Genomic DNA, 27474 nt, shown 5'->3' on the forward strand with positions numbered 1-27474 from the left:
CTTTTGATGGTCTCAGGTGTCAGGCTCACTTCAAAGGACCAGTCTGAACGCAGATCAAAGATAGCTGCTCTCAAATTCAATCTTTATTGAAGAATACATGACTTTGGAAAAGTCGAGAATGACCTAATGTTTACATACATCTAATTTTATCACTTCTGATGCAACGTAATATCACACGCAAATATCATCATCAAACCCCACCTTCGGGATCACATTTCTACCATGATTTCTATTCCCACACACTACAGCAATTATAATTGTTTATACTTTCAACTCTGAGTTCCCAGGCTCATTTTATCTCCTCCCGCCAGGTGCTTGCAGGGTTGTTTTATGTTATGAAGTCAGATTCAGGGCTTGGAAATTCAGCCCTGGGATCTGGCTCCATGACATGGCGCCCTCGTTTTCTTCGTCCTCCTCTTCGGTTCTTCTTTCATCATAGTTCTGAAACAAATCAAACAATAACTCTATGTGTCCATTTTGTCCAAAGTCCCCATATACTTTTTCAGTAAGCTGCGATGGAATACTGGGTGTATTTTCCCTAAACTTTTTGGCAATGCCAACTGGAAAGTCACTTCATTGATAACACCCTGTATTCTGAATGGTCCAATATATTTGGGGCCCAGTTTTCTTGAAGGTAGCCCCAATTTGATGTTTTGGGTACTTAACCACACTAGATCTCCTTTATTTAATTTATCGCCTTCCACCCTCTTTCTGTCTGCGAACGCTTTATACTTTTTGTGTGCTTCCTTTAAGGATGCAGTCACTTGACTCCAACATTCTAGCATTTGCGTTTTCCACTTCCCTGCCTCTGTTTCCTCATTTTCTGTCCACCTTGGCAACTGGGGTAAAGGCTGTATTTCATACCCGTAAACTACTTCAAAGGGGGTTTTATTTGTTGCTGAATGTATAGTTGAATTAAAGGCTAGTTCCGCAAAAGCCAACCACCTAGACCAGTCATTTTGTCTCAAGTTAGAGTACATTCGAAGGAACTGCCCAAGCGTTTGCTGAGTACGTTCTACCGCCCCGTTTGTCATGGGGTGAAAAGCAGAACTTAGACTCCTTTCTGCTCCTAGCATTTCCAAGAATTTTTCCCAAAATTTTGCTGTGAACTGTACTCCTCTGTCACTGACTACTCTACTGGGACATCCATGTAGTTTGTAAATATGATTTATGTACAATTCAGCTAGTTTCTCAGCCGATGGTAGTTTCGTCAGCGCTATAAAGTGAGCCTGTTTAGAAAACAGGTCTAATACTGTCCAAATATAACGATGTCCTTTGCTAACCGGCAGTTCTCCCACAAAGTCCATAGCTACACATTCCCAAGGTCTGGTAGGTTCCGCTACTGTTTGTAACAATCCCATAGGCTTCCCTCCTCCCGATTTATTTCTGGCACAATCATCACATTGAACAACATGATTCTTTATGTCCTTCCTCATTCCTGGCCACCAACAATGTTTTACTATTGCCTTTGTTGTTTTTGTAATTCCTGTATGACCAGCGCTCTGGTTGTTGTGAAAACGATGCAGAATCTTAATCCTTAATATTGCTGGGATATACAGTTTCTTGTTTACAAACCAAAATCCCCCCTTCTGTTCCCCCTTTTCTGCGTTGGACGCGATCCATTGATCTCCTTCATAAGACTGTTTAAGTTCATTTCCCCAGTTTTCTTCCCCGCCGAGTTCAACAAAAGCCGTGTCCTCCTTTTGGGTTTGTGCTCTTGTCCTGACAGCTAAGCCCCATTGTTTGTCAGAGAATATTGTCCCCTCTTTTGCTGTGGTTATGCCTTCGTGTTGAGGCATGCGTGAAAGAGCATCTGCCAAGACGTTCTGCTTCCCTTGAAAAAACTTTAATTGGAAATCGAATCTGCTGAAGTATTGCGCCCATCTAATTTGTTTGGGGGACAATTTTCTAGGAGACTTTAAATACTGTAGGTTCTTATGGTCAGACCAAATTTCAAATGGGATTCCGCTTCCTTCGAGGAAGTGTCGCCAGCATTCTAAGGCTTTTAATATGGCTAATGCCTCTTTTTCCCATATTGGCCAACTTTTTTCAGTTTCGCTGAACTTCCGTGACAAATATCCACAGGGTTTTAAGTTCCCATTTTGATCTTTTTGCAATAGTACTGCCCCATACGCACAGTCTGAGGCATCGCAATGGATTATGAAAGGGCTCCTGATATCGGGGTGTTTTAGGATGGGTCCTTCAGTGAAGCATTCTTTTAAGGTTTCGAATGCCTTTTGGCATTCTGGCGTCCAACTCAGTTTGGCGCCAGGAGCTTTCACTTTTGCTGTCTCCCCTTTCCCTTTTGTTTTTAAAAGTTCTGTAAGGGGTGCGGTTATTTGCGCGAAACCTTTTATGAAGGGTCTGTAAAAATTTGCAAACCCCAGAAATGATTGTAATTGCCTCCTTGTTTGCGGCACTCCCCATTCTTTCACATCTGCTACTTTAGCTGGATCCATAGCTAACCCTTCTGGAGATATCCGATACCCCAGAAAGTCAATTTGAGTTTTATTGAATTCACATTTGGACAGTTTTGCGTACAGCTTTGCTTCTCTTAGTCTCTGCAAAACTTCCCGGACCAATTTTACGTGCTTTTCCTTATCTTCAGTTACAATCAAGATATCATCAAGAAATATGAATACCCCTCTGTACAATAACGGGTGTAGTATTTCATTTATAAGCTGCATAAAGCAGCCGCCTCCGTTTTTTAACCCGAAAGGCAAAATTTCGTATTCAAAATGGCCGAATGCGCAGGAAAATGCAGTTTTCCAAGTATCCTCCGGTTTGATCCTTAATTTATGATACGCTTCAATTAAATCCAGTTTAGTAAATATGCTCCCTTTCTTCAATACGGTAATTAAATCCTTGACTAAGGGCATAGGGTATTTATTGTCCTTAGTAATTGCGTTTAAATTTCGATAATCAATGCACAATCTGAGGGAGTTATCTTTCTTTCTCCTAAATAACACTGGGGCCCCGAGAGGAGAATTGGATGGCTTAATGAAGCCTCGCGCCAGGTTTTTATCAATGTATTTCCTCAATTCCTCCTTCTCCTGCACAGACATGGGATACACTTTTGGTTTGGGTAAGTTTGCTCCTGGGGTTATTTCAATTTCTACTTCTATATTCCTTTTGGGAGGCAATTTACTGGCCTCTTTCTGATTGAAAACATCCACAAAGTCCCTGTATTCAGGTGGCAATAGCTGTGGGTCTATTTCCCCTGCTTCATCTTCCTCGTCCTCCTCTTCTGCAATTTTGCTTATCTCCCATTGCATCTGCTGTTCTTTGAATGCTAGGCTTTTTCCTCTCCAATCTACTTCAGGATTTGCCTGTTCGAGCCATGGTATCCCTAATATTACGTGGTATGTGGCAATAGGGGCTATCACAAAGGATATTCTTCCTTCCCATTTGCCTATTTTACATGGGATTCCTCGTATTTCCTTTGTAGATACTTCCCCAGCAGCGACTGATCCATCTAGCTGCGAAAATGCAATTGGGGAGTCAAGCGCCATCTGCTGGCATTTCAGCGCTCCTGCTAACTCCGGGGTTATAATATTTCTAGAACACCCACAATCCACAAATGCCTTGCAGGTGGCCCGATTTTCTAGCCCTGAGAGGCAGATTGGCACTACTATCATGCGGTTGTCCCGACTCACCAGTTTTTCTGAAGATTCTGGGGCCTGCACCTCCTCTTCCGCGCGCCTCCCGGTTGCTGGCTTGGGCTTTGGGGCTTTTGGCGGCTCCCCCTTCCGGGCCCAGCATTCTGCTGCTCGATGGCCCGTCTTCCCACATACAAAGCATCCCGGTTTAGGTTTGTTGTCGTCTCCTCTGGAGGGAATCCCCGGCCTCCCTCCGGGTCTTTCCTGCTTCCTCGTTTCTCCTCGACCCCTCGCCACCGGTCTTTGCTGGCCGCTGCCGCTCCTGAAGCGCTTTACTTGGGCCAGGGTGGATTCGACGCGCCCCGCTAGTTGAATCCATCCCTGGAGCGTTTCGGGGTCGTCTCTGTGCGCTGCCCAGCTGAAAATCTCGGGGCGCAGTCCCTCTTTAAATAACTCCACTTTGGTCACTTCAGACCACTCTGGTACCCTTTCCGCGAGGTGAAGGAATTCCTCTGCGTACTCGGGCACTGTTTTGTCCCTCTGCTTTATTCCTTTCAGCTGGTCTCGAGCCCTCAATTGCTCTAGCCGGTCTCTGAACCGGTTTTCCAGTGCGGCGAGGAAGCGGGGCACTGACCTCAGGCATGGGTCGTGTCTGGCATGGAGTTGAACGTACCAGCTGGCTGCTCCTCGCTTTAGTGTGTTGCCGATGGCTCGAACCCTGCTTGCCTCGGAGGGGAATGTGTGTGCATTGTCTTCCATGTATCCTCTGATGCTAATTAGAAAAAAGTTCAGTTCATCTGATTCCCCTCCGTATTCTAGTTTGAGATCTTCCCTTCTAGGCATCCATTCTGCAGCCCGTTGATGCTGTCTGGGAGGCATGGGGAAGGGTTGCATCAGGTTTCCTCGGGCGGCTCCTTGGAACACGCCGCGCCCCACTCCGGTGGTCATTCTGCGCGGCTCCCGAAAGTCTGCCGCCGCCGTCGGCTCTTCCGCCCATCCGCATACTGGCCTTGCTGTAGCCCCCTCATCTCGCCTTTCCTCGTCGTACGGCACATCCTCCTCCTCTTCCTGGATCCCCCGCTCCTCTCCGCCTTCGTCTGCTAATCCACTGGACCCGATCCCTGGCCCCAGTGGCCTTTCCACCCCGACGCCCATTCGGGGGGTTGGGAGCTCTGTTGGAGATGGCGGCCTCAGAGTTCCCAGGGCTCGCTGACGCTCCACTTCTCGCGCCATTCTGTCCCGGAACTCCAGCTCCCGCCAGTATTCCTCATCTCCCTCGTCCCTTGCCGCCACGGGACTCTGCGTTGACGCTCGCTGGCCCCTCTGGCTCCAATCTCCTTCTTTACTTGGTTCTCTCTCGGCGCCATATCGGCTGGGCTCCTTTTGGAGATTCTCTTCCAATAATGGCACCAATCTCCCCACGGTTTCCGACAGCCTGGATAAATTAGTTTCCAGGATGGATAACCGCAGGGCCACGGTCTCCGGCATACTTCCTCCAGATCCCCAACTGGTTTCTGCAGCCGCAGAGACGCCTCTTCCTCCCCTGGGAATTCTCTGGGTCACGCCGTTCGGCCTGGGGTACCCCGTAGAGGAAGCTATGGCTTGCAGCGTTTCTTCTCTCTTCGGCCGGGCCCCTTGCAAAGGCCTCTCTGCCCCATTTGGGCTTTGATCTCCTTCTTCACTCATTATCACTTCACTGCGAATTCCGCAGGAGGGTGAGAAATGGATTCTCGACTTTAATGTCAGGCTCACTTCAAAGGACCAGTCTGAACGCAGATCAAAGATAGCTGCTCTCAAATTCAATCTTTATTGAAGAATACATGACTTTGGAAAAGTCGAGAATGACCTAATGTTTACATACATCTAATTTTATCACTTCTGATGCAACGTAATATCACACGCAAATATCATCATCAAACCCCACCTTCGGGATCACATTTCTACCATGATTTCTATTCCCACACACTACAGCAATTATAATTGTTTATACTTTCAACTCTGAGTTCCCAGGCTCATTTTATCTCCTCCCGCCAGGTGCTTGCAGGGTTGTTTTATGTTATGAAGTCAGATTCAGGGCTTGGAAATTCAGCCCTGGGATCTGGCTCCATGACACTCAGGTATACATAAACACATTTTGTATTTAGATTTTGATACCATTACCAAGATATCTCATTATGTGTATATATGCAAATACAAGTATTCCACCTCCACCCCGCAAAATCCAAAATTGTAAGTACTTCTGGTCACAAGTATTTCATATAAGGGATACTCAATACGAATTCCTTACTATTTCAGAAAAAGACTTATTTATGCTTCTTGAGTGCATTCCTAAATGGAGCACATGGACTTTTTGGAAGACTACTAATAGTCCCTTCCAAATTATGTACACCTACCCCCACAACAGTTATATCTTGTAGAAAACAACAGAGCCAGTTTTGCAAATAGAGAATCAGTTTTTCCCCTTTTCTGAGGGTCTCCTTGGCTTTACGAGTTAATTATAGTGGATTAAAAGCTATTACTGCCTGTGATTGAGATTCAATTGATGATGGAGTCTAACTCTCTACCAATATAGATGTGCTGATGATTGGGGGTTGGGGATATTAGTTTCATCTCCTCTCTGAAAGTGCAAGAAGAAGCTCCTTGGTATAGTTAAACTTCCAGCTACCGACTGGCCCTGGGGGTGTGCCTGAGAGCCATCTGGTTGCTCATGTGCATATGGGGAGGGAGAAAAAAGATCCCCCACCCCGAAAAAGACAGAAGCTGTTTCTTTGCCTATGACTATGCAAGGGCAGCCAGATAGTTCCTGGGGGTTTCCTCACAGCCAATAAGTGATCAGGAAGACTTATCTTTTGTCCCCCTTTATCTTTTGTCTAGCTGGATACATAACAGCATTGGCATTTGGATAATAGTGAGGGGGAACTGAAGAAACCCATGTTTTTAATATTAGGTTGCAAGAAGTATATGTGTAAATAGTAGACAGAACAATAAACAGCACTTGAGCTGGAAAAGAGCTGGTTTCTACTCTAGTCAATCACACTATGGCCATGTGTCCTTGCTTACAACAGGCAAGTAAACAGCAGCTGCCTCCAGAATCCCTTCTTGAGAATACAAGGAACACCAAAATGGAGAATAAAGGGGACATTAAGTAAGTTTATTCACCAGCTACCCCCAACAAATTTAAAAGGAATATAGGCTCAGCCACCAAACTGGAAATCAAGAAAGTGGAGGCTGCCAAAAGAAGAAGTCATCTGTGGATGCCTTTTTGGATGAAGTGTTCAAGCTGTCTCTAAACAGTTCAAATTATTGTCGTTTATTTATGCAAGGCTTTGTATGACTCTGTTTTATTTCACATGCACAGGTTGATAATATTCTATAAAGAGTGTACTAAGGAATTTTGAATTGCCTTTCCTTTTTATGGTGTCAAAACCTATCCCTATTTGTCCATGTCATGTCTGCCTCTGGTATTAAATCCTGTGTTAAAGAAATAATATGCAGAATCACATCTACTTTTGTTAACTTTAGTATCACTATGATTTGTCTTCTGGCATGAGACTTCCCAGTAAAATGAGCAAAGTCCTCTTCAAAGTATTAACCTGAAAAGTCCTTCATGGCTTAGGGCTACAGTACTTTATGCATCAGCAGTTTTCACAAATTCCAGAGGTCATCCTCAGAAACCCTTCTCCAGGTGCCCTCATGACGTTCTAAGCTGACTAATCATGAGCTGTCTTTTCAGTGTTCTATATTCACAGATTTCTTCATATTGAAGATAAAAATAATATGAAGTATTTAAAACTTTAAAAAATCTGCATATTCAGCTTTTTTTTATAGGACTCAAATAAAGTTGGTACTTTATATTTTTCCTAAAAGGCTTCTAATTTTTAACATGTATAAAGTAGGCAGGGACCTCACAGTTATCTATTGCTGGGAAATGTTCTACACATTGAACATGGCAGTGGAAATAGTATAACATTTTCATTCACGTCATGTTTAAAGAATTTCACCAATTGTTTCATATTTAGAGCAGAAAGTTCTAGAGGATTTAAAAAGAGGGACATAAGAGAAAGTAATTCTGGATATTTTCCCATCTCTTCACTCAACCTACTTGCTTTCCTAGCTGTTGAGATTAGACTTCCTTCATTATCTATAACTTTGCTAGATCAAGGGGAAAATACACTCAGAAAAGAGATCACAGGTATTTATTTTCCTGTTGCATCATCTTTCCTAATTGCTGTGTAATTCACACAGAGGATGGAAAGTTATTTTATGAGTTGCAACTCCCAGAATTCCACAGCCAGTATGCCCAGTGGGAATATCAGACAGCAAGCTAGGGGTTCTGGGGCCTGTGGTACCCAAAAACTTCCTGTAAATGGAAATGGCAAGAAGGGATTGTACCTACTTTGGGAAACACTTTGTCCCTGTGCTTTACCCACAATTGTCCTGTGGTCTCCACAAACATGGTCTGGCATCTGAGGTACATGCAATCTATCATGAATAGTTCTGTCATGAGGTTAAATGAGGCAATAGCACAGAAAAGTGTGCAATTCATCCCCACACCCCTGCTGTCCAGGACTTTGTGAAGAACAGAACACAAACACATTTCTGACATCCTAGCTGCAATAGCAAAGCCAGTAAGCAAAGCTTCCCATTGGGTTCAGGAGGAGATTTGTTGCTCTATGCATTCTCTGCCATGGAAGAAGGAGGGGAAGATATTGGTGACAGTTCTGCCATGTCCACTCCACATGTCACCAAGATGACTGAGAGGTGGCAACAAAGCAACTAGCTATTTTTTTTTATACTTGGAGGCATTAATGGGGAAATCATCTGGTCCTCTCCACAGGAGACTGCCTTTGTCACTTCTCCTATTCAAAAAGTAGCCTACCTTCTTACCTCCACTGTATGCTGCTTCCCCTTCTTTTGGTGCCATGTGAGGGATGCTAGATATGCCACTGCTGTGGTTGTGATGTTGTGTGCTATCTTCATGTTCATCTCAACCTCCCTTCTAAATTCTTCCATGGCAGAAAAGATGTGGAGGTGCCATCACCACTGCCCACCTTCCCCTCTGTAAAGTAGGGCATAGTGCTTCAATCTCCAGGATAGACAAGCCATTTATGGTGAAGAGCATGGCAGCAGTTTCTGAGGGGGGCACTAATATTGGCAAGTGGTGCTTCAAGATGGTTGGTTGCTTTAATTTAGTCTTTGAATTGTGAAGAAAAGAACAAACAAAACAGAAAAAAACATTACTCTTGTATACCCTGCACAGTTAACAGTGGGATCTGTGACTACAAGGTGTCCTGTCTTCAATGTTGTTTCATGGGACTAGATCAGCCTTCTCCAAATGGATGCTCTTCAGATGTGTCCAGCTTTTACTCTCTTGGCTTGTCATGTTGGCATCAAATTAGAATGAGCCAGCGCTCTGAAAAGTTCCTTTTTCCCATTACAAATCCTGAAATCCCTCTTGTGGAGTCTCTGAGCTATAATCCCCCCCTCCCCCCCCCCCAAAAAAAATAAATTTTCTAAGCCTTGGTGATGACTGGACAAGATAAGTTCACTTAAAATAGATCTATCAATGACAATGGCTAGATATAACCTTCAGGGTGAGAGGTAGTATGCTCCTGAATCTCAGTTACTGGAGGGCAAACAACAGGCTTTACTTGCAAGCTTAACAGAATTGATCAGATTCAAAATGAGATGTCAGTTGAGATAGACTGAAAAAGCAAGACTCGTCTTCTGGTTTGTATCAAAAGCAAAGGAATTAACAACTAGGAAAAATCTGCTCCCTGTAGATCAGCCTGACTGGCATCCAGACATACATTTTTCCTTTACCATATGTCTAAGTGCAACAAGATTAAATTCATCCCTGGTGCCAGCTGAAAAGACAATGCAAATGAGACTTTAGTGTCAATGACCCTTGGGGAAGGGATTCTTAGAGTCCCCAGGTCCCTATCCATTGTAATGAATCCCCCTCATGTATCAGCCCTTCAACTGAGGCTTGAGTGAAGGAGCAACCCTGAGGCAATGGCTGATCTTGAACACTGAGATGCATCTCCCTCTGAGCCGGTGCAGTGAGTAACATGTCAATTTCGTTTATCTAATTATTCCTGCTTTGAGCCACATAAGCAAGAAAGAGAGCAAAAGGCTGTAATTCCATCTGACAGTCCGCCATGTCACTGATATGTCTCCCTGCCTCCCTGAGTCCTAACAAAATTAAAGTGGCCACAAGCATATTGACAGCTTGACACAATGAGGTCAAGTCACTGTAACGGGATTTGAATCTTTTGGTGGAGATCAAGGGCCCACAGGGAGACTGGCATAGGATGTCAGATGGATCACTATCAAGGCAACCTTTGGCAAAGGCTATCATTCGGGGGGGGGGGGGATCCTCTAGGGCCAGGAGGTGTGTGTCAGCTGGAGGTTCAGTGTAATAGCCCTTTTGTGTGCAATCACTCAGTGTTTTACAAAGTGTCAAGAAGATATTCAAGAAGAAGGGATTGTTACCGACATTTACAGGAGACATGGCCCAGAGCAACAGACAAAATCATAGGCTTTGAAAGAATAGAACCCACTTTCTATTCTGCTAGAGACCTTCCCAATTTTCCCATAGTCATGTTCTTGCAGGTTGATTTTCAGAGCTCAGAAGTAGCTTGACAAATCACATGTTACTTGTAATTAGCTCTGAGCCTTAACAAGAAGCTATAACTAAAATCCATTATGTTTGTAACTCATTGGAGGATAAATTCACTTCTCCAACATAACTGTTATTTTAAAAGTTGCTTTCATAGCCACAAGAGTGTGCCTTCACCTACATTATGGCAGAAGTATATTATGTGATTCAAACACTGCCTTTTGACTTGTATCAGGCTGTAGGACTCAGGTATTTTTGTTTTGTTTTATTTTTTAAAATAACCCCAAACTACTAATTTCCAAGAAGCATGAAACCAAATACATACTTTTTAAGAACCATAACAACTAATTTGGGGGGAGCGGTGGGGGGGGGACTTAAGTCAAAGGCTGTTGATGTTTTACATATGTGTCAGGTCTCCTCTAGAAGTGGCAGATGTAGAAGGCCCATTTGGTTGAACATTTGGGTATGCCTGCAGCTGTATAATGTGTAATTTGACACAAGGGTGTGCAGCACAATCAATGCATAATTCCACATACACAACTCTGATGTAGGATTTAGGCCTATAACTATAACTAGATACTTTAAAAAAAAACAGTTTTCCAAGCTCTACTGGTTTCATGCAAGCTGATTCATGCCACAACATATTGACCCTAAATGTACTGTGAGTAAAATGTGCATTCAACTTGTCACATTGTGAAACAATAGCCTGATTATTGTATTATGAATCCTCTGGAGAGCTCTTAAATCACCACCACAAAATTCGTGTGTAGCCCTAAAATCTAAGGAACTTATATCGTATAATCATATGCCACTAAGCTCCATATGACTGTTTACTGGAAGGGCAGGAGATCTTTGACCCTCCATATGTTTCTTCTACAGCTTCCATCAGGATCAATAGTAGGTGGCTGGAAGCTGGAGTCCAAAATATCTGTAGGAACCTAACCCCTGGCATAAATATTTTTTCCACTTCTTCAGATTATTATAACTTCTAAATATGTATTAATTTGTATTAATACATATTTAGAAGTATTTACACTCTATTTTTATTGCACCAGGTTAAGCATGGCTATTTTTCTGGCAATAACAATAGTAATTCTCACTTGTTATACTATATGATTTTTAAAAGGATTTGGCCATATGACTATTTAGTGGCTATATGGAAAGCTGTAAAGTGCACTGTACCTATACCAAGAAGGGGGTGGTGAAAATTCTAGTCACAACCATAATAATTTTTGAACATCAAAATTCTGTTTTGAGTAGTGAGAATAAATGTAAGGGGTTATATGGTGGTCTTTCTGGATGGGATAAATGAGTACAACAGACAAAAATAACTCTTACGACTAACTTTTCATGGCAATGTGTACATTTATATGTAAGAATGCATTAAATATAATAATGAACACAGGGACATAATATTAAGAAATTCCATAAATTATAGGATCCTGGTGTTGATGCTAATTTTCTACAATACCCCTTATTTTCTTAGTAAATAGCTCTCTTTGGGAGATCTACCCTGCAGCTCTTGTAAACTGGCAGGAACCCGATCATGCTAATTTAATTTGCATTAAGAAAATTATATATGTGAATCTCACCCTGTGCTTCAAATACCTTCTTGTCAAAAAGTTGAGAAGCAGAAAGCAAGAACAATATATTGATGCTCAAATTTCTTCAGGGAGTATTTTGTTTGTTACTCTTCACAAGTTCTCAATAGAACAATTTCAGCTGCTTTCTCAATACAAATTTTTCACAGGTTTCATGGCAAAATTAGCTGTTCAAACTCCAAGAATGACATCATGAAGCATATTTAATTCAACACAGGAAGAGCTTTGTACTGGGCAGTGAGAACTACTATTAAGCATTTAAAGTGTATGTCCTCCCATAGTGCTTTTTAAAAAGAGATATGTGCAAGCCAATGTGGTGCAATGGTTTCATGTTGGACTAAGACCTTGGAAGACCAATCTCAGCTTCAGATAACACAATGGTAAACCCCTTCTGAACAAATTTTGATAAGAAAATTCCATTATAAGTTTGCCTAAGGTCGTTATATGTTTACCTTAAGGTCTTTTATATTTAGTTCTTCTTACTGCCTTTATTCAGACTTGGAGAAACAAATACATAACAAAAGCCTATAGAGGAAAGCATTCCATCTCAAACCAAAACTGAAGCAATTCTACACTATTTGAAAACTGTTACATCCCTTGGGTGACATTCAGATCGATTTTACAAACATTTTACTTGAAATAAATTCTCCGATAATTGCAGATGGATACTATCATTACACAGTTTGTTTACTAGGTGGCAATGGACTGAGTTGATCTAGATGGGGCCAAGTACTCTTCTGTTCTTCATTAAGCAAAAAATAAAATAAAAATATTGTTTTGTTTTGTGGTGGGTACCTTCAGAATTCCATCACAACTATAAAAATACATTTACTTTGTTTTGAAGTATTTGATTGGTACACATTTCTTGCTAAAGACAGAAAGAAGTGATGGTTTGATGAAGAGAGGAAATTACCTAATGGACACAAATATAAACTTTTCAATATAAACACTTCCACATTTGTGAAATTGATTAATATGTTCCCTGTGGGAACTTCTAGGTTACCTAGGGTGAATATATGCTCAACTTTCTCTGGAAGTTGGCCGTAATGTTGCATTGTATGACCTAGAAATTCCTAGAGAGAACACTTGTCTGGGAACCTTTAGTGACCTCATCACATTGAGGTCCAGAAGCCGGGGGACAGCAGAGGAAACTGTAGGACAGCATAACGCTTCGTGTCCTTACCGTCGGTGGTCATGGGATCCCTTCCCATGACATTTCCCCGCTGTTCCCTGCTTCCTCCTGAATCCTCCCTGACTTTTTCTATGAAGAGTTGGGTGTACACCTGACTCCACTTCTCAGCGGGACCAGCACGCTACCAGGATGGAGCCCAATGGAGCCCTGCTAGATGTAACCCTGTGTCATTTGATCACCTCCGGGAAACTCTGTGCTGGCAGCACTGGGAAGTGCAGAGAAGATGCTTCTGGATCTCAATATGATGAGGTCCTAGGTCTTCCAGGGTGATTGTGTGATCAACCTCTGGTGGATCTAGGGATTCCTATAGAATGGTTCTCTTTCATAAGAAGTATTACTTTTTTATTTGTAGTTTTTCTACTTCTGTAGGGGTCCTGTGTCCCTAATTCCTGCAAAACAGGAGGTGGTACTGTATTTTGAATGGTCACTGGGGTTAAATCTAGATCTATAGAATTGGGAGTAAAAGGCAATAGTAGTCCAGGAGCAGGGCAAGAAGGTGATTACTATTTCACTGGTGTTTGCAGATAGCTTTCTCCATCTTCAGCAGCTTTATGTAAAATGACTTGAATAGTCTCATCCAACAGATGCAACTCAAGGATAGTTCAACACTCACCTGGTTGATGATGCGGGCTCTGTTGTTTGCCGCTGTATCCGCGTGCGCCTCATGAGATGGTCTTTCATCGACATCTGGACCTCTGCTGGAATATCTGGGGATGTGTGACTGATTTTCACAGCTGCCTCCAAGAAGCCAAGAGTCCCTGTATCCTTTAGCTTGTCAGCCATGGCCTCTTTGTTTTGTTCTGCTGCGTGCTGTGTGTCAGGGGTGTTCGTCGAGATGGTCTTGTTTCTCCAGGGCACCCAGCACAGCTTCCAAAAGAGAAAGAGAAAAACTGCCACCAGGGCCAGTCCACATACAATAACTATCACTGCAAGAAGGCTGATGGAGAGCTCTAAAGGTCAAGATAAGGCGACAGTGACAAACAGGGGAAGAGGGTAGAGATGCAAGAAACAAGCAGGAAAGCAGGGGAGGAGGAGAAAAGAAAAGAATGTCTGTGAGACACCCAAAAGGACATGGACAGAGATGTTCCAAAATGGCGCCCATTTCTCCCCCTCCCACATGAGAAGAAAACAGAGAAAACTGTATTGAAAATATTTATCAACTTTAGTGAATTTTTCATCCTCATATACCCAAATCCTTCTCTGATGCTGCTGGAATAATTTGATTCCCTCAGACTCTTTCATGGTAGCTTTTTAAAGTGTGTGTGTGCAGGCCTGTAGCGAGGGTTTTTTTTTTTTAGGGGTTCAACCCCCCCCCCCCCGAAATTTTTCAAGTTATAAAAAAAACCTGGTTTACTCATGAATTTTAACTGGTTAACCAAATCCCCATGCTAAATCTATGAGACACAAAACATTAAGAGTCCCTCCAGGCACTATCTCAAGCAGATATTGACAGGTTTGTAGCGGGGGTGGGGGGTGCTAGGGGTTTAACCCCCCCCCCCCCCAATTTTCAACCCCCCCCCGAAAAATTTTCTGGCTACGGCCCTGTGTGTGTATGTATATATATGTGTGTGTGTGTGTGTGTGAGTGTGTGTGTGTGTGTGTGTGGCATTTAGGCATGCCAGCTAAAAGAAGGTTGAATGTGGGACCCAGGAATTTAAAAAATATATAGCAAAAGCATAAAGGAACAGTTTTACACAATATATACAGCACATATCTTCCTGATATTAATTAATTTGGAACAATCTCTTCCTTCAAAACTGGTTACTTATTCACATTACCTCAACATCACTAACATGCAGGAAATCTCCTTTATGCCCTCACCACTCTGATTTTGAGTACAGTGTTCCCTCACTTATCGTGAGGGTTACACTCCAGGCCCACCCACAAAAAGTGAAAATCCGCAAAGTAGGAATGCTATATTTGTGTTGTTTGCAAGTTGCGTCTCTGTCCCCTCCTTGCCTCTCAAGTACGCTCCCACCACTGCCACTGCCTTGTGAGGCGAAAACAAAGCTGCTTCAGCCTCTCCCTTACTTAGGCTTCTCCTTAGGAAGGAAGTAGAAAGAGGGATTTATAAGGGATTTATATTATTTTATTATTTATTTTAGTGTCTATTAAAAACCCACAAAACAGTGAGGGTGTGAAAAGTGAACAGCGAAGTAGCAAGGGAACACTGTACTACATAGTAATAAAAGAATGCTAAGAACCAATGGATGAGAATCATTGTATACGGAATTCATGCTTCTTTGAGTAGGAAATGACTACCAGTCCTCTGACGAGAATTTCAGAGTTGTCCTCCCCAAAAGTAATACGAGCATTAGAAATGAATATTATATTGCTTTCAATGCTATTTTCAACAATGTGGTGTATAGTTTATGGCTAGAATTGTGTAACATAAGACTTTGTGAAGAAAACTCTATGCCAACCTAGATAGCCAACATTCTGTTATGAGCAGAGCTGGCTTCTGAAACATGCACAGCAATGCCAACAAGTGTGCATACTTTGCCTTTCTGGGCATAATTTGTTTCACTTCTGCCATAATACCCACAGATGTATCCCAATTCAGTGCAGTCTGTAGTGAATATTGACATGGAATGTTGATTTTGGACTTTTTTGCACGAGGCAGGAGAACTAGCATCGCAGCTGAACCATCACATTTGCCCACTCCCCCCCCCCCCATGAATTTCTTATCCCTAGTTGTTGATGGATAAAACAGAAGTAGAAGAGACCCATCACACCGAGATAGGTGACAGAGACATTGTGGGATTGGGGAGTAAAACCTTCCATATTGTAAATTGGCATCCCAGGGCAGGATTCTCTTCCTCTTCTCACTCCCTCTTGCAATTGCCAAGTTTATATATCATAATTATATTGGCACAATTGTGAAACTGAAGACAGGTGCAATATCAAATATGCTCAACTCAGGATATATCCACTAATAGAGGGTTTATATGATAAAATCCCTTGACTCCCAGCAGGAATCCTACCACAATATGTTGTGAAATGCATGCTTCATTTGTGAACATCAGTATTCTGGGGCCTATAGTTCATTATGGACCTCTTCACACGGCTCATGACGCCCCGCACGTGTCATCACATGAAAGGGACAAGAGAGGGTGCTTTTGGCATCATTTCCCTTCCCCCACCAGATGGCAGAAAGGGTGGCAACACGTGGCAATGCGCATTGCCCCGCCACCCTTTCCTCCATCACACAAGGAAAAGGGGAGGAAAGTGTGGGTAGCTTTGTCAGAGTGATCCAAACTACATTTTCCTCCCCGTAGTCGAGGAGGAAGCACCTTTAGACACTCCGTCTCCCTGACTTTGGAAGGAAAGTGGGCGGGGCCTGCCGTGCATCATATGGTGGCGCACAGCAGGCCCTGTCCTTGCCATGAAGAAAAGCGACAAAACGGGGCAAAAATGCTCCATGTGAAGAAGTGGTTTGTTTCATTTCACAATGCACAAGTGTCTTGCAATATAGTGATTCTATTTTGAGCTCTTTTTTCATCCTGGTAATGCTGGTTAGAGTACCAATTTCAGAAACTCATGAATTGAACTGATTTATTTTAACTAATAGGTAATGTATTGTGCATGACTTGCAAATTTTCATCTGCATCCAGACACAATTCTCATGAATTCTTCTGAGGGGAAACTCATATACAGATTAAAATATATCCATATACAGTCATAAGTAATAATAATAAGCACTTTTAGGATTATAATGATCTGCCATGTTCTTAATTTACGTACATTTCAGACTATAAATATGGATAAAATTGCAACATCTGTTAGTCGAGTACACCCTTCTTATTCATGCAAGCTGTTTCCTTGAGCATTGAAAAGTAATCTATCCTCCTCAGAACAGCAATTTTAAATGAGCCACTTTAGATCTATACTTACTAGCTAGATAATCTTGTGTCAGAATTTTTAGGCAGCTCGCAAGTGTTCTTAAATAGACTTATTATAAAGATAATTTGTTACACATGCCTTCCCTTTAAAGGCAAGCCCTCTCTACCATGACTATTCCATTTGATCACAGATTTCACTTCAGAGTTGGCCATAATTAAAAAATTAACACAAAAACTTGAAGGAAATGAAGTTAAAACATTTAAATTTTCATCTGAACAAATGCAGGGCCAAAATTGCTTTAGTAAGTAAGTAAGTAAGTAAGTAAGTAAGTAAAAGTTTATTTGTATACCACCCTCTCTCCCGAAAAGGACTCAGGGCGGTTTCCAATATAAAATCAGCATAAAACATTGTACAATAAAATACTGAAAACACTATAAAACGCTATAAGAATTTTTTAAAAAATGTAACAATTGACTAAAACAATCACATAAACAAAAGCAATATAATCACTCAAATAACATGTGAATCAGAGAAGAAGAAAGAAAAAAAAAGACCACTGGGATGGAGAAGATGGCCTGGAGGGGCCACTAGAACTAAAATGCAATGTTATATTCTAAGATGCTTTGGGGCAGAGGAATAAAGTACAGTGTTTCAAGTCAAAGAGATGGCCTGTGCAACTACTATAGCTATGGGCTCAGTTATCCAAAGGCGCAGCGGAAGAGCCAGGTTTTAAGCAGCTTTTTGAAGGAAGCCAGGGTGGGTGCTTGCCGGATCTCCTCCGGAAGGGAATTCCAGATCCGGGGAGCAACAATAGAAAAGGCCCGCTTTATTACAGAGATAGAGAGGATCTTGACTGGATAAACCTGATTTGATTTGAATTTTGCCATGGTTTGTTAACACAATCCAGACAATGGCGTACCTCCAAAATTCACAGACTTACCTTTTTCAGGTTAAAAAGTGAGATGGAATTGCTGCCCCTAGAAGCTTCAGGTGTAGCAACTTACTTTTAAAATAGGTTTCAAAATTTCCTTGTACCATGTTACCATCAGAAATACCAATTTTTGAGAACCAGATGTGGACTTGCAGCCAGCTTGAATCGGGGGTGTTTTTTTCTGTAATTTATTTGTACCCTCAAAGTGTTCTGAGTCATACAAGTGGTCCCTTGTATGATTCAGGTAGTTTATCCAGTTGTCATCCAATACACTAGGATGGCCCACTTTCAGAAAGAATTCCAACTTCATCTATCAAAAACAAAGCTTGTAAAAATTGGGATTATATTTCCCAGAATCCTACAGCCAGCACTTCTAGCCCAGCTGTTAAGGTTAACATCTTGAATGGCAGCCATTTGTTAGCTGCTGTAGTGACTAGATAGCAACAAAAAGGTCCTTACAAGTCTTAAAACCTGCACATGCTGTTCTTCTCTTCTCCTACAAGTCCCACCGAAATATCCCAATTTGAATAAAAATCACTTCATCTGTACCACAGCCCTATGGCTTGTACATTGCTGCTCGATGAGAGGAAGTGTTTTGTTGTCTTTCTAAATAATGAATAAGACTGCACAAGATAAACAGTGGAGGTTCCCAAGAGACTTGGCTAATTACATTCTCTTCTCAGCCTAGCAGAGAGACACACCACTTTGTTGTATGGAGAGCTAAGACCTGGAAAGTTTCCCAGTATGCTCAGTTTCAAATGCAGCTTCAGGAGAACTTGGCTTACTCAAGAGAATAGCCTTGCTCCCCCGACATATTTTCATCTGCAGAAAAAGTTCTCTGGAACAGGGGAATATTTTCCTCTATCAGAAGTCTATGGTTTTTACTTTTAATGCTAGAAAGTGAAAAATTATAGATACCCACTTTGGTATTAGTAACACACATGGGGTCGCCCCTGCTGCGGGGAGGCATAATTATTTTTATTACAATTAATCATTGAACACTGACAAAAACCCCCCACTCAGAAGTCCGAAGGGGTAAACAATGTGAGGCATTTACTGTTGATACAGGCATAAGCACTAGGGGCTAAACTACTATCTCAGTTTATAAGGAAACAGGAGAAATTACTGATGGTGTCCTCCCAAGACTTATCTCTCTAAGCTGGTTTTCTGACAAAAAGTCTATTTTAATCACTTACACAAACTTCAGTGGGCCAGGAGCAATCCTGTTGGCACTGCATTGCATTGGTTAGCTCAATGTAAGCAAAATTGCCTTGTCTTATAGAATTTGCAGTATACAGATTTACTGCACAGGCCAGTGTTGGTTTGAAGAATCTGTAATGTGAACTGAATTTCCATCATGGGCAATCTAATTTCTTTTCTGCAGCATCCTGGAATATACTGCGAAACTCTAAAAATGTCTTCAAAGGGACCTCTCATCTGACCAATTTTCTTTGAATCAGGAAATAAGGAAAAGTAGGTGGCTTTTTGTCCTTTTAAGGGCAGTTGCTTTCAAAGGAGAAATATGAGCAAATTTGAGTTTTCCCTACTTCTTAATTTTCCCCAATCTTAAATGCATTTTTTCTGTTTTCACATGAGTGTATTTTCTAAAAATAATCCATGCTCATTTCTCCTAGTGTTCATTTGTGCATGTCCTTTCCCTAAACATTTCCCTTACCATAATGCAGTTGTATATTATTCTCATTAATCTTTTTGCATGCATGGAAAGAATGGCATCACAAGATTGGAATATAGTGAATATGGGAACAGAACTAGGAGAATGTTAGTTTAGAAATTTTAAATTGGTTAAAATGAGAAGAGCCTATATTTCTTCGCTCTTCCTAGTCTCCATGCTTACATATCTGTGCAGCTTACACAACTGCCACATCAATCATGCTGGATGGAAATGTACCTGGCATGAGCTAAACCCTTCAGGCATGTAGACACACTGTTGATTAGAACCTGTTTCAGACTGCACAGTCCTCAAAACAAACAATGTGGGCCAGCCCAAACAATGCACCATACAAACCATATTATTTCTATTAGAGATAAGCACCCAGTCATATAGAAGGCTTTTAAACATTATGACTGGAATCAGCAACATAATATCACAATATATTCCTGTGAGTAATGAGGTAATAAATCTGTTCTCAGATAAATTTTGCACACTATGCCAACCAAAATTCAATTATCATACAAAATTTGCAGTTCTCTCAATGTTGCAGTGGAGTTCCTTCATCGAACTATGAATAAAAGATGCATATCTCAACAACCAAAAACACTCCAGAAATGCTTATTCCAGTGACATCTTAACAATACAATATATGAGGCAACCGTAACAATGAACTGTATGAAGAAAATTGCCTGCCCCATAAGCCATGTTAAGTAGCATTGCTTACAAACATGCATATTCTAGGATACACATTTTGTTGTTGTAATTGCTGTGTGCATTCAAGTAGCTTCAGAGTTATGGTGACCCTAATGAGAACCTATCTCAGGGGTTTCTTATAATTTTCCCAAAGTCACCCAGTGGGTTTCCATGGCTGAGCAGGAATTTGAACCCTATTCTCCAGAATCATAATTCAATGTTCAAGCCACAATGGCACACTGGCTTTATGTCTAGGAAATACATGCAAGAATGCAAATAAAATTTCATGCAAAATTTCTAATATATCAAATTTAAAATGGGGGGGGGGACCTAAGAGAAACTGATTCTGACATTCATCCATCCCTAATTTTCATCTTGAAGAGAGCTACTTCAGCTCAAAAGCACTGCAATACTTAAACTTATGGGCTAGCAGAGTAACGCTTTATAGCACTATGCTGTATAGAGTTGGCTGCCAGCTTTGATCCTGATCAGAGTAATCTAGAATTTTATAGTGATGGGGGGAGGGTAGGAGCAGATTTTCCATGCTACTGAAACATACCTATATAATTACAACATGTCTCCCCAACACACACACACTTTTCATCATTAGATATGGCAGAGTTGCTCAATATTTTGTATATTCTACATGTTCACAGGTTCTTGTTAGACTATTTTCAAGTTCTACATATCTACTTTTAATGTACAAATAGATTTCTGTACCTAGGAAGCCTCCAGAAAAGGGAACAGTTGATCTCTCATTTTGGGGTGACTCCATTTCACTTCAAAACAACAGGCATTCAATCACCCAAGTTTGTTATCCAAAGAAATTGAGGACAGGGATCCTGCCCTCCTTTCATTCTATGAAGAAGCAAAATACCCTTGAGTTATTATAGTAACCAAAAACAGAAAGCTATTCTTCATCTACCAAGCAGTAAAAATGAAAGACATACTCTGCAGTTCAGCCTGAAATTAGTGATTTGTTTTGTGTGGTGGTAGGGTGAGCCCTGATGGCTTGTTGTTCTGTTGTTGTGTACCTTCAAGTCATTTCTGACTCATGGTGACCCTAAGGTGAACCCATCACAGGGTTTTCTGGGGCTGAAAATGTGTGTGACCTGCCCAAGGTCACCCAGTAGGTTTCCATGGACAGTGGGAAATCAAACCCTGATCTCCAGAGCTGTAGTCCAATGTTCAAACCTGCTTATTGTGGATTGGAACTGAACCCAGGAATGTTATTTTTCCTTTATGCAGTCCACTGAGATGCACTTCGCCTTGTCTTTTTGGGATCAGTGCTGGACTATGGCAGGGCACAGGAAATGAGAACAAAGGAGTGGAAAGAGAGATTTCCATACCATGGGAATGATGTAGATTTTCCCCTGGGAGAGTACTTATTTACCTTCCAGCCAGCTGTGTTTCAGAGTTGTTAAAAGTGTGTCTGTGCTAGTTGTGTGCTGACAAGTGCTCTACATTTTCCTGTCCCGCTTTCAAGCCCTAATTGGTTGTGGTTTTCTGGACTTTTTGGTGAGATGTTTCAAGCTTGATGTGTATTACAGTGTACATTGGGGGTGTACATTTTGTAGATTCCCCACCCTTGAGTTGGCTCCAAGCTGCATTATATCGTCTCTGTAGATGCACTATAAAGTCACTTCAGACATGGAGGTCAATTGGAACTCGATTTGGCTCTCTTGTTTTTTTATTCAGTATATGATTTTAAGAAAAATGTTCTACATTTCACTGAAATGAAGTGAGGGGAAGTGAAAATTGTGTATGTACTTCATATACATTTCTTATTGCTATCTAATGCATCTTCAAGAAAAACAAAGAACTGCAGCCAATTTGCCTCTCAAGAGAAATGAATGGGAAGCTCATTAGGTCTCCAGTCCCAAATAAATGACTCATAATTTGAGTGCTACTGTTTCATGTCTAGGAAGTCTTACTAATACATGATGCCAAGTTTATTATACAATCAGACCATCCAAGAATGGATCATTCCAAGCTAGTGTCAGGGGAGAAGGATAATTCAGTCTGAAAACACAGGACCTCAGTGTCTCTGATTAAGAGAGTTATTTATTTTCCTCCAGCAGATTTGTCTTACCCACTGCCCAGCAGATTAGCTGGGCTACAGTAAACAAGCTGACTAGCTATGTTGTGCAGAAATAATGGGGAAAAAGTGCCATATTGGAAAAGACTGACAAATAATATGTGGAATATTTCTGGAGTGACTTTAATTTCTTACAAAACACATATATTGTTCCATAAATGTAGATATCATGTATCTGGTAGGACCTGATAACTTTACATAAGTATGCACTGCTTTGACTTGATTGTGGAATGCAAAAAGACAATAACCTATGAATTGATACTAATTCATAGTAAGTATGTTATGTTAGCAGCCCCAAGCCTTTTGTGTCACAGTGCCCTTCCCTCCATGGTTGAGTACTTTTTTTAAAGTTCAGAATAAGGCCTGGAATAAATTCACCATGCTACTGATATTAGAGTCACTAGTAACTAGAGTAATCCTGTTTCATCTATTTCTTTCGTGGTTTTGTACCATTCCATCCATTTGGATTGCACAGAATCCCACAGGAACAAAAGAAACAGTGAAACTAATTTTAAAAAGGAACGGTAGCCATTTGGTCAGCTGGTTTTTAGCGCTTGGCTGTAGGCCTGGCTTGCAGGGCCTGGCACTTTGCCGCCCAAGGTCCAAAAAATTGTTTTTTTTCCCGGACCCTAGACAAAAAAGCCCATTTGTATATGCACCCGTTTCCATAAGCCACAAATAGAAACAGAAACAGGGCCATATGAATGATACAAATAGGAACGGTAAGTAATTTCATACAAATGCACAAGACTACTAGCCACCTCTGAGTAGAAAGTAAACAATGTGGCAAGGGAAAAGAGTGGAATGAGGAGAGAGAAAAGAAAAATGAAGCAAGAAAAACTGAAGAAGGAATAAATAGAAATAAATGAGAAGCAAGAGGGGGACTAGAGAAGGAGGGACAAAGAGGGAGAGGAGTTTATTTAGGAATTGTGGATGGGTGAGACAAGAACTTGAGAAAGAGACAGGATGAGAATGGAAGACTAAGATTGAGAAGGGTTGGAAAAAGAGGAGGAGAATGAAAAAGAGAGACTGAGGGGAAAGACAGAGGCAAGAGATGTTGAGAAGGGTGAAGGGAGATAAGAGAAAGTGTAAAGAGAACAAGAAAGCATTTAGCCAGGAGCTATGAGAGTGAGGAAAAATGAAAAATATGGTGGAATGTGAACCCAAGAAGTAAAAGAGAAAGAATGCAAGTGCCCAAGATCACAAGCAGCAGAGTAAATAAAGAAAGCTATTCATATGATACTGCTAACAGTGGTGCAACCCACATAAACCTCATCCAAAGAAAAGAAATAGTATCATTTCTTCAAGCATATAAGGTATGTTGTGAAAGGTGAGAACAGAACTGGGAACATCAACAATACATTTGAAAAGCCAGAAAGCGGCAGTCCTATAATGCATATTCAGTGATATTAAATTGGCTCAATATTTCCCAGCATTGACCATTCTTTCTCATTGAGTCCTGATGCTGGCTGTAGTTTGAGATGTGTTGAGCAGAGGAAGCCAGAGGGAAAGAGTTGGCCAAGTGGAATTCTTGGAAAATCTACATTACACATGAAACCCATCCTGAGATTTCTTTCTTTGCTTTGTGGCTAGGTCATTGGTACTGGATACTGCATTTGAGAAATCCCATATAGGCTAAGAAGACACATGTTACTAGATAGCTAAATAATCTACAGTTTTATCGTTGAAAACCAGTATTTTTCTTCCTAATACAGCCTAAGATATGGAAATGGAAATAGGCATTCTGAGTGAATACAGTATCCATCACTCCAAAAGAGGTTGCTGTGTTAAGATTTTTCTTCTTATGCCATAAAATTATGTAGCATGTCTAAATGTGCTTGCTAGAGCATCATAGGTTTAATGAAAAACCTCCAGAAATGATTGATCAGGGCTGCAGTGGTGCTGATAGGGTGATATGAGATGGGTTTTAGTCTATGCTGCCCAACTGGCATCAACAGCAGTCTTGGCAGGTTTTAGGGATGCTTTATGCGTGAACACCTAATTTACCATCTGGCAGTCCTCATAAAACATGAGAGAGAGGTTCAGAAGTTAAAAGGAAGAGTGCCTGCCATAGAGGAACACTCATTTATAACAAGATGGTATTAATTTATGTGGTACTTATCTTGTCTTATCAAACTTATGGCTGCTTCCGCAGAGCATCATAAAAACAAGGTCCAATTCCTGCTTTATACTTAACATGGAGGAAAGCTATTAAAAGTATCAGAGAACAAACTTACAAGTAGGCTCATAATTTAACATTTACACACTAAAACAGAAAGGCTATTTTCATCGCCAGCATTAACATTGATTATGCTGAGAATCTAAATATAAGTTCATCAGATACGTACATTTGAATACTAAGGGTGCTATCCTAAATACTCTTACTAGGATGAAAAGATAATTGTAAAGCTTGTTTCAAACAACAACAACAACAACAACAACAACAACAACAACAACAACAAAACTTTATTTATACCCCGCCACCATCTTCCTAATGTTCAGGTTTAATCTCCTTTCCTGTAGTTTGAAGCTGTTGTTCCACGTTCTAGTCTCCAGGACAGCAGAAAACAAGCTTGCTTCCTCCTCCCTATTACTTCCCCGTACATATTTCTGCATGGCTATCATGTCTCTTCTTAGCCTTCTCTTCATGCCAGCTCTTTAAGCTGCTCCTCATGGGGCTTGTTCTCCAGACCCTTGATCATTTTAGTTGCCCTCCTCTGGACACATTCCAGCTTGTCAACATCTCCCTTCAATTGCGGTGCCCAGAACTGGATACAGTATTCAGGTGTGATCTGACCAAGGCCGAATAGCGGGGTAGCATGACTTCCCTGGATCTACACAGTATACTCCTATTCATACAGGGCAAAATCCCATTGGGTTTTTTAGCTGCCGCATCACATTGTTGGCTCATGTTTAACTTGTTCCCCATGAGGACTCTATAATCTTTTCCACACGTACTGCTGTTGAGCCAGTCATCCCACATTCTGTATCTTTGCATTTTATTTTTTCTGCCTAAGTGGGGTATCTTGCATTTGGCCCTGTTGAATTTCATTTTGTTACTTTTGACCCATCTCTCTAATCTGTTAAGATCGTTTTGAATTCTGCTTCTGTCTTCTGGAGTATTGACTATTCTTCCCAATTTGGTGTTGTCTGCAAACCTGATGATCATGCCTTCTTTGGATATTTTTTATCCTATGGTGATGCATAATGGCTATGTTAGTTTCACAAGTTTCATGCATTAGGGGACCTTCAGTATGGCAGAACCATGCAGGATTTCTCAATAATGTGGCACCTGAATTATAGCTTCTGGTCTTGATCAATTGGAGTTAATATTGAAATCAGACTGTAAAAGTTGGAGTCCAAAATCTAGCCAATTCACTACCCCAGTGTAACTATGCCAGAGATGGCATTGGCAGCAGGAAGAAAAAGGGGCCATGGTGCATCAGCAGGAAAGAAAGAAGACGTTGGAGAAATAAGCTGCTTTGAGTTTGCACATTTTGTCTGCCTTCACTTATGGCTGCTGTATAAATTTGGGAAAAGCACATCAACCAAAGCAGAGGACTGACACAAATCAGTTATCCAGTACTTATGATGGACAATCATGTTTGTGAAGAGGCAATACACTCTGTTCATTTCTAGAGTGGTGTATATAATGGCTTATAGCAGATAAAATGCTAACATGAAAAATTTCAGTGGTTTGAATAGTGTGCACTCCTTTCTTTTCTTTTTTTATATGAATGATGACAGAGAAGGCCTTTATTCCATGCTGCTGTGTCACTGTATCCTTTCTGACTTACGATGAACCTCAAGTGAACCTACCATGGGATTTTCTCTGCAAGACTTATTCAGAGGAGTTTTGCATTCCTTTTTTTCTGAAATTGAAAGAGTGTGACTTGCCCAAGATCACCCAGTGGGTTTCCATGACTTGAGTGGGGATTTGAATTCTGTTTTCCCAGATCTCAGTCCAACACTCAAATCACTACACTACATTGGCTCGTCTCTACTTTATAGTAAATGTAAAATACTCTGACTACTTTTCATCACATTCAAAAATACAGAAACGATTCTTGAAGTCCCTGGTTTTTATCTCTGAAAATGTGCTTAAATGCAAATACTGTAGAGGGAATGTTTGAGTGTACAGAATTCATTTCACCATGCACCCAAATCTCATTTCTCTGCCCAGACAAGCTATTCCAAAGGAATCTAACTGTTGAATATGGTAAAATGTCAGACCAAATTTTGAAGTTCAAAATTAGGCTTTGATTTAAGAAAATACAAATTGAATTTACACTGAAACATTGCAGTACATCTTTAGCAGACCTGTGAAGTATGCCCTTGTTCAGGCAATCATTTCTTTTTTCTCAAGAGAGATATTTGCATGCCTTTTGCCTGCTGAATTTTTAAAATATGCATTGCTTTGTGCACATTTTTTTTTCCAAAATGCCCCATAAGCCTCACAAATGTGTGAATTCTTCAGACATGGTAACTTTTAATCTTTTCAACAAATCGCAAGACATGCAAACAGTCTAGTTCCACTGATACTGTCAAATCCAATGAAATTATTTCCCATTCCATACCAGAGGAAGCAACCTGTGGCATCCTCCAGATCTTCAAGACTACAGCTTCCATACGCCCCTGGCCAGCAAGACCAAGTTAAGGAATAAGGGCAACTTCAAAAGATTCCTTGAAAAATGATGATAATCATATTGCCCATTATCACATTATCACATTAAGATGGCCCAGGTAACCTTTCTGAGAACACAGAACAATAATACAGTGTGTACTTTCACTTTCACTGGCACTAATGAAGCAGGATTCCTCCTGGCAGAATGTATGCTAATTACAGGGGGTGTAGAAACTGTTCAAACAATGTGATTTGAATCCATCACTTCCTAATTCACAAGAAGTCTATTTCTTGCTTCTTTTTAAGCTGTATCGTCATTTCTTGGAGTGGGAGGGACTTGCTGGGGGTATTTTGGTTTCTAAGAAGAGTTCTACATGGAAAATCATTGCTTTCTTTGTTTTTCCCTCTTTGCAATAACAGTGAATTATTAATTAAAGGCAAATGTCTTATCTGCCTCACTGACATTTAATAAGCAAGGAAGGAGGAATCAGCAAACTCCAGGACTGTCTCAACAATTCATCATCAGAATCTTATCTCACTGTTTTTATGTTATGCCATTTTCTCAGTCAAATGAAAAATAATAAACACCTGCTTGATAA

At 41.0% G+C, this 27474-nt stretch overlaps 1 protein-coding gene across 3 annotated transcripts in view; it reads right to left on the reverse strand.

The window, feature by feature from the left end:
• The window catches only part of syt6 (synaptotagmin 6), a 189642-nt gene that overhangs the window by 97370 nt on the left and 64798 nt on the right, over positions 1 to 27474 (reverse strand). For 2 of the 3 annotated variants that reach the window (XM_062978669.1, XM_062978668.1), the window contains exon 2: positions 13628 to 13881. In XM_062978669.1, the coding sequence (XP_062834739.1) occupies positions 13628 to 13797 (170 nt within the window). In that variant the 5' untranslated portion in view covers positions 13798 to 13881. Of the gene's footprint in view, positions 1 to 13627; positions 13965 to 27474 lie in introns of all 3 variants that reach the window. The other variant, XM_062978667.1, reaches the window with a different exon arrangement.

This window comes from Anolis carolinensis, chromosome 4, assembly GCF_035594765.1.
Source record: "Anolis carolinensis isolate JA03-04 chromosome 4, rAnoCar3.1.pri, whole genome shotgun sequence".
In the NCBI taxonomy this organism is placed as follows: domain Eukaryota; kingdom Metazoa; phylum Chordata; class Lepidosauria; order Squamata; family Dactyloidae; genus Anolis; species Anolis carolinensis.